This window comes from Balaenoptera physalus (genome assembly GCF_965194825.1).
Source record: "Balaenoptera physalus genome assembly, chromosome: 1".
In the NCBI taxonomy this organism is placed as follows: domain Eukaryota; kingdom Metazoa; phylum Chordata; class Mammalia; order Artiodactyla; family Balaenopteridae; genus Balaenoptera; species Balaenoptera physalus.
Genome location: NC_138882.1, coordinates 77,242,632 through 77,257,352, shown reverse-complemented (window position 1 = coordinate 77,257,352; position 14,721 = coordinate 77,242,632). Strand labels below are relative to the sequence as shown.

Genomic DNA, 14,721 nt, shown 5'->3' with positions numbered 1-14,721 from the left:
CTTTCAACTCTTTTACATCTCATAGGTCTTTACAAAATTAATAAAGAAGGCTATCTTTCCCAGCAACTTCTTTCTCCCTGTCTATTCTAGTCCTGCCCTAATCTTTCACTTCTCCTTTTAGCTCTCTTTTTTTGCTTTTAATAATTCATTCACTCAAGACATATTTACTGAGTATATACTTGCCACTGTGGAATTATTTCCTGTCTTTAGTGTGATAGGGGAGACAGTTATATAAACAATTATAGTTTTGATAAATCTGAAGGTAGGGTAATGTACTGAGGCAGAGGAGGGGTATTTAACTCAATCTGAGTGATGCATGAATGGGCATCTCTACAGAGGTAATATCTGAGAATTGCTTGGCTAAAAGTTGAGGGGTTGAGCTAAAAGTAGCTGAAAGACATAGAGATGAGAGAAAGTGTGACATGTTCAGAGAACAGCAAATTGTTTGGTATGGCTGTATCTTGGGATATTTATTGGGGAACAGTCAGTTAAAGCTAAAGAGGTAGCCAGAATACAGATATCTAATAGACTTGTTTGCTGTGTTTAAGAATTTGGACTTTAATCCCAGAGGTAGTAATATTGGAATATAAACTATACAAGAGAACTTTGCGTCAGGGGTAGAATAGTCCCTGGCTTCTGAGAAGTACTCAATAAATATTTGTTCTTTGTTAAATGCAATAAAGAGCCATTAAAATTTAAACTAGGAGAGTGATATAGTCAAACTTGTGTTTAATAAGAGCATTCTGGAAGCAGAGTGGTGAATGGACTAAAAAGCAGGACCAGACATAAAAATATCAATTGCTTAGTATTAAACATTTTCTTTGTGGAAAATTAAACCATTACAGATGAAGCTAATTTTACCATACTGTCTCTTGTAAGGGTAAATCAGCTTTGTATAGTTATCTGACAAATGAAACAAACATAATTTCTTTGAATCTGTGACAGTTGTAGGAATCTCCAGTCTCTACTTTTTAGGATGCCTTTTTATCTGAAAGAATAGTCTTGCCCTCAGCATTGTTTTAATCAGGTCCTTATGGTACAGTAGTTGTAAATAATCTCGGCATCTAATTCAAATTACTACTTAAGTCCTTTAAGTCTGTCTACCTACTGTACTTAATTCTGTCTCCTCCTAATAATTTTTATTGCTGTAAAACTCAAGCTTGGACTTTCTTGAATAAACGTTAGGGTAGACTATACCTACTCTTTTCTGTGTATATTGCTATGTAACACCTTTTTTCTACTTCTAAATACACTGAGCATTGAAATGTTTAAATGTTGCTATTAAATCTTACTGTTTAAGAGTCTTATGTGAACTAAAGTGCAACAGACTATATAGTACCATTAAATGCCTTGTTAGTTCTAATTAGCAAGGTCATCTTCAGATAACACTAGTTTTAGGTAAGTTTGCCTTGCTAGAAATCATAAGTGTTAGGACAGCTGTCTTGTAATCTTGATGGTGGTGGGGAAGAAGTTAGATTCAAACCTTCCACTTTAGACCAAAATAAATTGCAAATCATGTACAGGTTAAAGTTTAAAGCAAAACAAAGAAGTAAGGGAGAGGGTAAAACAGGGAAAAAAGAAAAAGAAAGGAGGGAAGGAAGGAAGGATGGAAGAAGAGCAGGCAGGAAGGAGAGAATAAAGGAAAAACAATATAACTAAAAAATCATGGGAGATTAAAAATATATATATTCTTGGAGTGGGGAAGGCCTTTTACTAGTCTGGCACAAAACTCCGTAGAGGTAAAATTTTAATTCAACAAATTTTACCTTGCATAAACCACCAAAGACAAAATATTTACAGCTCTTATCACAGAAAGAACCCCTATAATTCAAGCCAGTAGATTATGGGTAGAGGATACAAATAGACAATTTATATGAAAGGATGTACAATGTATCTCACACACATATTTCATTCTCATTTATTGAAATGTTAATACCATATTATGATATCTTTGTTACCTATTACATTGACAGTGAAGAAAATATATGAAAACCCTCCTGTGAGTGAGGTACAGGAAAACATATTCTCATACAACACTGGAGAGAGTTTAAATTGGTGAACCTTTATGAAAGGCAAATTGGTAACTCTAACAATTACAAATTCATATCAATTTTGACCTAGCAATTCCATTTCTAGAAAGTTAATTTAGAAATACACAAGTGAAATGAGATATGTACAAGTTTATCTATTACAGTATTATTTATAATGGCAAAAAGCTTGGGAATAGTTTAATTATTCGGCAGTAGGACACATTAGAGAATTTATCAACCATGTATAGAGTGAAATACTACACAGCCATAAAAACAAATGAGAAAATTTCATGTAATGATATTGAAAGATCTAAAAATGTAATGTTAATTTTAAAAAAACAAGATTGGAACTTTTTACTTAAAGCATATATGATCATGTTTGCTTGTATAAGCTTATAAGATTTACGGAAGGATACAGAAGAAACTGATAATGTTTATTGTCTTCAGGGAGAGGAACAGAATGACATTTTGGAAAGTGGGAAGGAGACTAGTTTTTTGGATTTTGAATCACTTGAATGTATTAACTATTCAAAACAAATTAAAATATAAAAAGAAAATTATTAAATGCATTGAATTTATATTGTTCTTAACTTAAGCTTAATTTTAGAAGTTATAGAAAATGACCTCATTACTTAGATATGGATTCCTGAATTCTTTAATTTAAAATATGAAAATAATGAATGCTCGTTAATTACCTCTGATTACTGTTGTGTTTATTAATAACCAGATGTTGTAGAAGATGTAAAAGAGGAGTGTCAAAAATATGGACCAGTGGTGTCTCTGCTTGTTCCAAAAGAAAATCCTGGCAGAGGACAAGTAAGTGAATATTTTCATAATTCCAGAATGATTCAGAGGTTATTAAAATCCTGTACAAAATGTTTTAATTTTGTAGAAAGATGTACACAGAATGTTGCTGGGGATTATGAATTTTGCATTATGGCTGTTTTTATTTTCTTGTACTTTTCACTTTTTCCAAAAGTTCTATAATATGCATGTACTTTTTTATCAGTTAAAATTTGTTTTTTTAAAATATTAACCTACTTTTGAGCCATTATATACAGGCCAGCTGAATCATATGCTAATTTAGGTCAGGGTCAGCTACAGAAATACTTGGCCCAATTTTGTTCTAATTAAGTACAGTTAGGAAACCATTTAGGTTGGATTCTGATTGTAATAGAATTATCAGTGATAATTTAAACAAGGAAAATACACTGGACTGAGAATCCTGAAAGCTGAGTTCCAGTTTCAACTTGACTAGCTTTGTGATGAACCGTAGTTTTTTCATCTATAAAATGTATAGGCTAAAACTATGATCACAGTTTCTAAAGAAAACTCTGTATCCTAAATTAAATCTTTCTTTTATCTGTAGTTTTTTTTTATTTTTCAGAAAACAGAATATTGTTTTACTCTGAGTGTTTCTCAACCTCAGCACCACTGACACTGAGCTGGATAATTCTTTGTTGGGGGAGCTGTCATGTACACTATAGGATGTTTAGCAGCATCCCTGGCCTCTACTCACTAGACGCCCTCCCTCCACCCTCCTCCTCAGTTGTGACACCAAAAATGTCTCTAGACAGTGCCAAGTGTCCCCTGGTGGGTGAAATCACCTCTGGTTGTAGATTTTGTTTTTCATGGTTCAATATTATGAAAATTCTTGGCAACTGAAAAAAAAAACAAAAGAAATCTCACCCTAGTCTTAGTGAAAAGTTATTATTGCCAGTCTAGTAATAACGGCACTTACCTCATTCAGTGTCAGGAACATACTGAATACATCATTGCTGCTTATTTATTCAACCAGTATTTATTGAGCATCTGTTACTTTCTAGGCACTGGGATACAACAGTGATCAAAACACAAAAGAATATATAGTGAAAAGTGCTATGGGGAAAAAGAGATTGGAGAAGAGATTTAAAGGGTGGATTGCAGTTTTAAATAGGCAGGTGAGGAAGGACTAGTGGATTACACTTGAGTCAAAATTTGAAGGAGGTAAGGAAGAGAATTCCAGCAAAGAGAACAGCAAGTTCCAAGGCCCTGAGTATGCCTGGTAGGTTTGAGGAGGTCAGTGTGGCTATGCAGAGAGAGAAAAATGGGGAGTAGTGGGAGATTAGATCAAGGAAGTATGGGAGTGTAAGGGACAGATCAAGTAGAGTGAGCCTTGTAGGCCTTTGGGATAACATTGGCTTTTACTCTGAATGAGAAGGGAAGGTATTGGAAGATTTTGAATTGAGGACTAATGTGATCTGACTCGTTATTAATCTGAGTGGTCAAAATAGAATGGGAAACACAGCATAGAGAAACAGGGGGAGTATTTTCAGGGGAGAAGTATCCATCTTTAAGATGATATGAAAAAAATCAGTCTTTATGAGCAAGAAGACATTTGCTTTATCACCAAAAGAAATAAGAAGCTTCTACTGACATTCACTGGAGAGTGAAAGCAACTTTTGATAAACTCTTAGAATCACAGATTTAACTTCCTTGGGTTATTGAAAATGTCTGTTGCCTAGTTGGTAAAGCCAGTTTGACGATTTCAGTTCAAATTAACATGTTATTTTTTTTAAGGAATATTAAAAAAATACTGGGAAGTAGACTATGGGATGCATCTTACAATTATAAAAAGTAGTCAAGATTAAAATGATAGAGCTCTAATATAATTATTTAATTACATAGTAAGTTATAAAATATGTTTCCTCTTTATTTAGTTCAGAATGATGTAATGTGTAAAATTATAGGTTATCTATGAAGCAAGGAATCTTATAGAAAGCTTGGTATTCCTTCTATAAGTGCATGTCTACTCATTTATTGAACTTTGGTGTATGGATTTTGGAGTAATTATGAATCAAATTAAAAAAATCAGAAAGCGCTTCATTTTTCTCACTGGACATCATCTAATCTTCCTTTTGTATTTAGTGAAAAAGTATATATTGCTTGAAACTACAGCTAAGCACATTTATTTTGGTAAGAAAAGGAGATATAAAATACTAAGTATATCTAAGGTGAAAAAATGAGCATCAATTATTAGCACTGGATGGTCTCTACTTTGTGTTCAAGAGTAATGCATAGCTTAAAATGTCATAGAATGGAAGAGATGAAATCAGTTCTGCCTGTCCCTTTTGCAGTAAATATGAATTCAGAAAATCCCATCACAGGCCAAAATATCCTAGGTCTAATGTCACACATCATCCTTAACAGAAATATTTGCATGAGACAGGGAGTGACCAGTCATAGGCAGGGCATGGAGCTTTGTTTATCAATGAAGAAACAGTCCATTAAAAAAAGTACTGTATTTGAAATTGCTTCTTTTTATGCCCTGAAGGTTTTTATGCCCTTTGGTAATAACTTTGCTTCGTCAGCTGGGAAGAGGGCTCCTATGAAAGGGGAAATGAAAAGGGATAACCTGCCTGAACTTCTAGGTAGATCCAGTTTTAGGAAAAGGTACAAATGAAAGTTAAGAATCTGGAAATTAATGTCCTTAAAACTGTCTATTCTTGCTTCCACTTTGAAAGTCTCTGAGTGTCCTAGGATGCTCGCACCTCAGTTTGAAGAATATTGATGTAACAAATGAGGCATACAACCGAGGAGGGAAGGCAGTTCTTTTCCTGGCTCACATATTTACGGGTAACTGAGGACAAGTCATTTCAAGTCATGTCACCTCCCTGTAACTTTTGCTTTAGATCATCAAAAAGAACTAATAAATTATTATGCTATTTCGTTTACCTATGGGAAAGGAAATTACCTAGTTTTAAACCTCTTCCTCACTATAGTTGCGGCTTCTGCAAATCTTCTTTGAGACACTGTCGAAATGTCGTTGTTCTCTGGGCTGTTCAGCCCTGTCTTCAGCAAGTGTCTAGCACTGTTCAGCACTCCTTTATGAACTTGACAAAAGGGTGTATGTTTTGATGGAATTTTTCAGAATTGAAATGAGTTCTAAGGAAGTATTCTAAACTTTGCTGTTCAAAAATGTGGTCCATGGACCAGCAGCACTGGCATCACCTGGAAGTCTGTTTAGAAATGCAGAGACTCGGGCCCCACCTTAGATCTGCTGAAGTAGAATCTGCATTGTAACAAGGTCCCCAAGTGATTCATATATATATACATATATATGTGTGTGTGTGTGTGTGTATATATATATACACACACACACACACACACATATATGTATACACACACACACATTAAAGTTGGAAAAGCACTGTTCTAAAACAATTTTGATAAAAATGAAGTTACTTTGTTTTCTCTGTCCCCTTACAGGTCTTTGTTGAGTATGCAAATGCTGGTGATTCCAAAGCTGCTCAGAAATTACTGACTGGAAGGATGTTTGATGGGAAGTTTGTTGTGGCTACATTTTACCCACTGAGTGCCTACAAGAGGGGATATCTGTATCAAACTTTGCTTTAATCAGTAACCTAAGGACTATTTCCTGTTTCTCCTCTTCTATTTCCTGGGTTATTGTATTCTACATCTGAATGCAGAAGTACCCCCTTATCATTTTAAGGGAATACTTTGTATATTTATTCAATCCTACCGATGTGCAGCCCTTGCTCAAGCAGTGACTGCATTGCAAACATTTGGCACTGAGTAGGACAAGACCTCTCAGCTATACATTGAGGGGGTTTAGAGCATCCATGTGGGCAACCTTTTTTTGTGCAGTAGGGCAAGTGCTGCTCTTCAGTATGTAACCTAAAAAGATATTAACTCTTTCATGTGATCATGAAGCGAGGATGAATAATATCATGTTGTAGTGAATATTATTAACAAACTTGTTAGAGTTGGTGACATCACTTACAGATTATTCCTTTATGTTGTCAGAGGGGTCTTCCTTATTGATATCTGTAGTTGGCACTGGATGCTCTCAGTAATGCTAAGTAATTGTTAAGCAGCAATTCCCTACTGTGTTCTTAACACTGAGTTATGAATTTTTTTAAAGGAGTACGGTAGTACTGAATATTCCTTTAAAGAAACTGCAGTGAGCCTATCTACATTTTTTTTTTAATTAAGGCTTTTAAAATAGAAAGCTAATGCTTGATCTTGCACAATTTTTATGTCCAGTATGTATGCTCGAGTGAGTGTGCAGGTGTGAAAGATTAGAGAAAATTTGAGTAGCTTTCTTTATAGTGTGAATCTTGTGAGTTAATACAGTCTATGCCCATCTCTTCCCTACCTGTTTAATATCTGTAAGATTTAGGATACAAGTTTTTTGGGAGTTGGTCTGTCTGACAGAATGAAATGAGAAAATAGTTCATTCCTGAGAGGCCCAGAACACACAAGTCTAAACTGGGTTACATTGAAACTCTCTTAAAGTGAGAAAACTCTTGTAAAAGTTTTGGTACACATAAATCGCCCCTTCTTTCAGTCTGCTTTAGACCCTGCATTAGCTCATCTGTTTTGAACTGACTCTTCTAGGATCACTGTAAAATTTCTCAAGATAGAGTTCTGTCTACTATGATGGAAAATTGACGTGGGTCAAAGAGAAAGAATTAGTTGTTCAGTGAAGGGAAAAGGAAAAAAAAAAATAGGCAAAGGGCGCATAGTCAAGGATTCTTTCTTTCCTTCTTTCTCTCTCTCACCTCCCTCCCACTCCTTCTTTTCCTCTTCCCCCATTCTTTATCTCTATCCTTAGCTGAAGAGACATTAGAGGAAAGCATCCTAGGTGGTCAGGTGATCTGACTTCTGATTACAAGGAAGTTAAGAAAGGTGTAGCTATAATAAGGTGGAAATAGAAAAGAAGAAAAACTTATGAAGAATTCTTAAAAAGATTCATAGCAATCTAACGTGTCCCCCAGTAGAGGAAACTAGTATTCGTGAGTTCACGGGCACAGGTTGACTACATGGTTTTAGGAATTATAATTATGGATTCCTCCCACTTTACAGTAGATTGTCTTCAAAGGTTTAAATCTTAGGAAACCTTTATAAAGCACTGATTATACAAAAAAAGAAAAGTATACAGGTTATGAATTTTTTGTTTTCTTAACTAAATGAAAATTTTATTTATTTATTTATTTTCCTAAGGAAAAAGCTTTTATACCTTTCCCTGCTGGAAGCCTCCTCATATAGTCTTTCCTTGTGTGTGCCATGCAGGTTATTGAGAGCCCAATTAAGAATTTACGTCTTAGAGGATGAATTACTTTACCCTGTTGAGACAGTTACCATTTGATATTTTAGTTATTCACAGTTACCTAATTATTCAGGACTCTCCTTAATATTTGTTATGAAGCCAAATTTGGTATAATGAATTGCCAAAAGATCTGTGGCGTGGCACCCAAGGGAGAACTGTAGAGTAACCTTCTAATACGTGCCCTTAGAAGGAAGAGCTATTATTTTTCATTATGGCCTTTTCAGAGGTTGATTAGCTGGTTTGGTTTCAAATAAAAATTCAAGAGATTATTGTGGAGACCAAAGCTTTCCTAAAACATAAACGTTTGTATGGTAGCAGCTTCCATGGTGATTAAAAACACCAGGTCTTTCCATACATACTGATGAACACAGAATGCAAATGAATTCTTTTTAAGGGCAAGTAGTCTAGGTTAGCACATATACCTTTCTCATTCTCCCTCCCCCAACTATCACCAAAAAGAAAAATCCTTACAAATAAACTGCAGGTAGGCTTCTAAGCTTAATTTTGCAGTATGCTGCTAACATCTTGATGCTGAATTTCACAGCATTCTTTGATCGTCTTCTTATTGCTGATGTATTCATGCGTGTATGTAGTGTTTAACACTGTAGAATTTTATTACAGAAGATGCTAACTAGATTTTAAGGGAGCTGAGGGAATAATTGATGAGCCTAAGTAACCATGCATCGAATTAAATATTTTATATTTAAGCCACAGAATTGAATGGAGGTGCCTCCTTTGATTTAAATTATTTTATAGCTCTTAGCCCATTACTACCAAAGATGACATTTGCAGATTCTCCCTCCCTCTTCTGATATTATAAGAAATTTAATCTTGTTATCTTTTTTAAACCTGAACCAAATATTGAATGATGCAATTTTCATGATCCTTTAGGATGAAATATATACACAAAGATTTTGATTCCTTGAAGTTTTAAAGACAGAAGTTTTCTTTTTGAGAGGTAGGGTAAACGTGAGGGTTCATGTCACTTAACCCCTACCATTTTGGGAAAATTTTATCTCAGGTAGTTTTTCTTTCCCTAAATTAATATCTGTGCTTCCTTCCCTCTTGCCTTCCAGTTTCTTCTTTATTATTCCATGGTATTTTCATGGTACATTTTTGTCCCAAAAAAGGCATGTAAATTGATAAATCTTTAGGAAATCTTTGGTTCTTTGGAAACATATTTGGAGGAGGTGGCGACTTGGCTACTTTCAAAGCTTTAATGCTGTATTTAGAGAAGAATAAGTAGAGTTGGACACCTCAGTGAAAGATAGCACTGCTAAAAGAAACTATTTGCTGCATTTTAAAGGAGTAACAAAATGAGCCTCTTGGAATAAGAGATTGCATTTATTATTACTGAATGTCTTCCTTGTTTTGTGGCCATCAGTGTAGAAACTCTTTAGAGAAAAATTCCCTCTCTGCTTTGCCTTGAGCCAATACTAGGCTTCTTTTAGAACAAAACCATAAATATAGTTTTACTCATTCCTTCTCCTTGTTTTCATTGAGACAAGTATTGCCTTCTTTTTGGTATTCCAGCTGCTATATAAAGAGGGCTGAGCTATATTAAATTAACCTTTTTTAAAAAATCTCTCAATTCTTATTTAATTGCCTTCTAGATTCATATTGCTTATACTTATATTTTAACCTTTGAGCAAATTTATTATAAGGAATGCTGCCCGAAAGAGTGCTGCCATGTAAAGGAAGTTGAAGAAACTATGAGCATAAGGTTTGTTTCTGTCTTAGTACACTGGGCTTTCACCCTGGTAAGGGAATCAGTTACCTTTATGGAATGAATTACAGTCAGAGGTACAATACTCAGATGCTGTTTCATGGCTCACTTGAGTTACTGCTCAAATGCAGGTAACTGGCATTTTGGCATCATTATCTTTTTAGGCTTGTATTCTGACCTTATAAAATTAGGCCTATCTTATATAATTTCTACTATTAGTTATACTTGGCAGCATGACATTTTATTTTTTATAGCTTAATGAAAATCAGCACCATAGTAACTGATGATAATTATAATAACATAGTTACTGGGTGAGGGAGTGGGGGAGACACTCAGTAACCACGTGTTTTACCTGGACTTTTATGCAAAGGTACGTGCTAGGTGGCTTTATTCAGATAAGTGTACAGATGGAATTGCATCATGACTTTTAGTCTGGTGGATGTGTAGACAGTCAAAGATTTAAGCAAGTGCCTTGTGTTTCCTGGAAAATATTAAAACTCATTTGGGTGAAAGCTTCCCAAATGATGATAATTATTGCTCCTTTGCCTTTTCCTTGGAATAACTTTTGGATTGAGTCACTTAATATAAAACTCCAAAATTGCCTGGGTTTGCCTTTTTTTTAATATGTGTAAAACTATTCATATTTGATTTTTTTCCCCCAATATTACATATAATGGAAAGCCAGAGTTATCTGACAGAATCAAATTCTTCCTTGGATCTAGTTCCATTTTTAATATTAGGTTCCTTCTTCAAATCTTATTACTCTAGCTCTGATAAAATTTATTTATTTCTTGTCAAGTGTGGTCACAATACAGACCAGCCTTTGGTCACAATTAGCTCAAAAGAATTTCCATTTCTTCTTAAGGTGCTCAATAAATCACCTTTACTTTGAGATGTTAGCCTTTTCAGGTTAGTATTACTTTCTAGCTTTCTCAATGAATATAAGACTGTTGAATCTCTATGATACGGAATTCATCTGAGCCTCTTATGGTATATTTAGGTAAGTTATATTTTCTTAGTTATAGAGGAACATGGATGCTTTAGTTTTTGAAGTACCCCAAATTTTAAAGATTTTGTTTTGTTTTAGGTTAGCTTCTTCTCTACCTGACACCACAGGGTATATCATGTTTGTTATCTTAGCCACCTCCCCCTCTCCAGTGTCTTTCACTGCTTTTTAAATTCACACAGTGAATGACCAATAGATTTACACAGTGACATGTGATTGACAAGTACTTATGGATATTTAAGAAGGTAAACAATTTTAACTATTTTTGCTGCAATTTTATAGGAGAAATGGGCTGTAAAAGAAATATCTATAAACCAGAGAGCATTTAGGAAATTGTTTATTTTATAGGTGGTCATGAAGGTGATCTTCAGGATATAAGATATATAGTTTACACAATCTTTGTTTTCCTGATATGAAGTTTTTATTCATTTTCCTACAAGTCAGCACTTTTGTTGTCCCTTATACTGTTTAGAAGGATTAATGTTTTATTTGCTTTATTTGTGCTTTTCAGAGAGTTGTCATAATCATGGCAGTTATGTTTGTGACACCATAAATGCTGGAATTCATGGGAAATTTATCAAATGATTGCCTGAGTGTTACTTCCCACTACATAGAGTAGCTGTCACAATATCCTAAAGAAAACTGATTTTTTTTTTGAAAGTCATGTATGTTTTATCACCTAGCTTTGTGGTATTTTAATTTAAAAGCAAAGAGAAGCTTTGTGTCTTATTTTGCCTTATATGACCATTGATCCTTGTTGTGTTGTTCAGAAAAGAGCTTCTTTTGTTATACTACTTTGTATAATGAAAATAAGTCACATTCTGAAGAAAAAAACCCCAAAACTGGAATTGTCAAAATTTTTGTTCCTTTTTGGGAAACCCTTATGTAAACATCAGAGCTATTCGTTATCATAAACTCTTGATTGTCAGCAAGAGAATTATTCATAGTCACTTCTATCCCAGGTTGGAATTGCCTTCCCCTCCTAAGCTCTCTCCTTAATAGTATTCATGATGTCAGGACAGTGAGTGTGTAAAAGCAAATGTAGTGAGGTGTTCTAAATCACACATCCAAAATCATGCGTTTATGGACTCAAAAATCTTTTCAGTTATTTGAATTATCTATAGCTGTATTATTTTATTAGCACGAGTTGTCAGAAATCTGCCAAATTTAAGAGTAAAGAAGAGAAGGATAAGTAATAAAAATAGAGAGATGAGGGGAAGAAAATAGCTTCCTTATTGGTGTTATTAATTGTTCATATAGTTTATGACCTAAAAATGATATTTATTTTTAAAAATCCAGGTTTGGTACCTGTAACATAGAAACGTTGCCATTTCTACACATTCCTCATCACTGTTTCCCCAGAAAATTATTTTAAGAGTGTATGAGATCAGACTAAATATCCATATTCAGTTTGGTCTAATTTTTAAAAATAAATATTTAAGTTAAACTCCATCTTTTGTGTATTTGGTATACATCAACACTTATGCAAATCAAGGATCAGAAAGAAACGGGATTAGCCATCTCCTTATTTCCCTTTGCACAGTGGGTACAGTGGGTGGCATTAGTATGCACTAGCTGCAGTGTTATAGCACCTTATGAAGTAAGTGTTTATTATAATAAAAAAAAAGTTAAGCTGCATCTCTGTAGAATATTTACTTTGCAGAGTGTAAAGCTGTCATATCTTTTTCCAGCAGGATTTAACTCCTTCATTCTTAATTTTTTTGAAAAAAAATCTTCAGTAATTTAACATTCCTTTATATCCTCTTAACAGTGGCAGATCTGGGGTAGAAGGGATTATTTTTCCCCCAAAGGGCTCCATCTTTGTTATCTTTTGGTCACTCTTTGAAATCCAGTTATGATTAATAGATTTTTAACAGTTTATGGCTTCCCATATCAGCACTGGAGTGGCAGGTTGTGAATATTAAAACCTACTACTATTTTCCCTCAATAACATGTAATTGCTATGTTTTTGATTAGAAGGTATGGTTAGAAAAAATGTGAACGATCACTTAAACCAAAGCCAGTTATAAGGAGTATTCTCTCCTGTTGGTTTACCTTCACCTCAGAACTACAAGAATATTACAGTACATAGTGAATAGTTGTCTGTAACATTTCTACCAGTTGTTTCAGTAGCGTATTTGTCTTGGCATTTCTTGGCACTATGGTTCTCTGTTCTTGGTGATGTCTTATTATTTTGTGATTTTTTTTTTTTAATAACTAAGTGGGACTATAAATGTAGATGTGTATCAGTACCAAGAAGTTCTTTTCTCAAATCCCTATATTTCTGATTTCAAGTCTTTTAAACCTGTTTTTTCTTGCTGAGTAGTAAAGAACTTTTATTTTCCACTTTCCTATATACCTAAAAAATATGGACACTGCGTTTCAATTAATTGTACTGCATATGGTTTTTTGCTGAAAACTTTATCTGTAAACACAATTGCCTTGTTCAGTTTTGTTGTAAACTGACTTACCATAAGATGCACTGTTGATATGCTTTCTGATGTGTGTTTGTTTGATAAGGGTGATAAAATAAAGCTTAAAAATAAAGGAATTGCTTTTTTATTTCAAATATTTCTGTATTTTCTGTATAAATATTCAAGTTTAGATAACAGGTAAGTATACTTATTTTATGATTTAATTTTTACTGAGAGCTACCAATGAAAAATTTCCATGTAGCTTCATTCATTCATTTCTAAAGAACGTGATTTTTCATCTTTGAAAATTGTACATCAAACTGACAATACTGAAACAGAATTTTTTATTTTGGAATAAATGTTCTTGATAATGTAGAATCAGCCTTATCTCAGGAAAAGAACCAGAATTCATAGTTGGGAGACTTTGTGTTCTAATCTTGGTTCTTTTATCAAGTTGGATGACTTTAATCAAGTGACTTAATTTCTGACAACAGTGTGAGATAGTAGGTTCAGCCATCAGTTGTGGAGCACCTCCTAGGTGATGGTACTATTTTAGATAGTTTATGTCATGTTTAATGTTCCCTTTTACATATGATAACTGAGGCCCAAATAGGTTAAATAAACTTGCCCAACATTTCCTGTGACTTAGAGGTGGTAATCATATACTGGTCTCTCTAGGAGTGGCATGTTTTTCAGGAAGTCTATGGCTGTTCTGTATGATGAATTCGAGGGAAAGAGACTGCCTAGAGGGATACCCTAAGAGACTGTTTTAAGAGCCCAGAGTTGAGAAAATGAATGTTTAAATCAGTAATTCTCACAGTCAGCATATAACAGTATCACCTGGGAGGGCTTGTCAAAATACAGATTGCGGGACCCCCACCTCTAAAGTTTATAACTGTAGTTCTTGCTGGGTCTGAGAATTTGCACTTCTACCAAGTTCTCAGATTATGCTGTTGCTGCTGGTCTGGAGACCGTACTTTGAGAAGCACTGGTCTAAACAAAGGACTTGGGCTGTAGGATTGAAAAGCTAGACCAGATTTGAGCTACTTGGGAATCATTCTCAATCCCTCCTTCTCCCTGATAGTTGCAGTAAAACTAGTAACTAATTGAGCACTTATTTTGTGCCAGGCACTGTGCTAAATGCTTTTTGTGCATTATCATTTTTTACCCCCCACACTAAATCCTTAATCACAAGCCTATGAGGAAGGTACTGGTATTCACTTCATTTTATGGTTGGGAAAATGAACATTTAGATGATCTTACTTCCTGTGGTTACATAGTGGGTAAATGAATGTCTGGCTCTAAAATTATGTTCTTAACACCACTATGCTGGGTTGCCTTCTAGTCAACCCAGTAATTCCTCTCTGATCCATCTTCCCTTTTCCATTTCCTCTGATACTACTTAGTTTAGTCCTTGATCTCTCCTCCTTACT

At 34.5% G+C, this 14,721-nt stretch overlaps 1 protein-coding gene across 9 annotated transcripts in view; it reads left to right on the top strand.

Annotated features, from left to right (window-relative positions):
- The window catches only part of UHMK1 (U2AF homology motif kinase 1), a 105,725-nt gene that overhangs the window by 11,181 nt on the left and 79,823 nt on the right, over nucleotides 1-14,721 (top strand). For 7 of the 9 annotated variants that reach the window (XM_082465716.1, XM_082465713.1, XM_082465712.1 and 4 more), the window contains exon 7: nucleotides 2,758-2,846. In XM_082465716.1, the coding sequence (XP_082321842.1) occupies nucleotides 2,758-2,846 (89 nt within the window). Of the gene's footprint in view, nucleotides 1-2,757; nucleotides 2,847-5,533; nucleotides 6,246-6,278; nucleotides 13,422-14,721 lie in introns of those variants that run through there. The other 2 variants (XM_082465709.1, XM_082465710.1) reach the window with 2 other exon arrangements.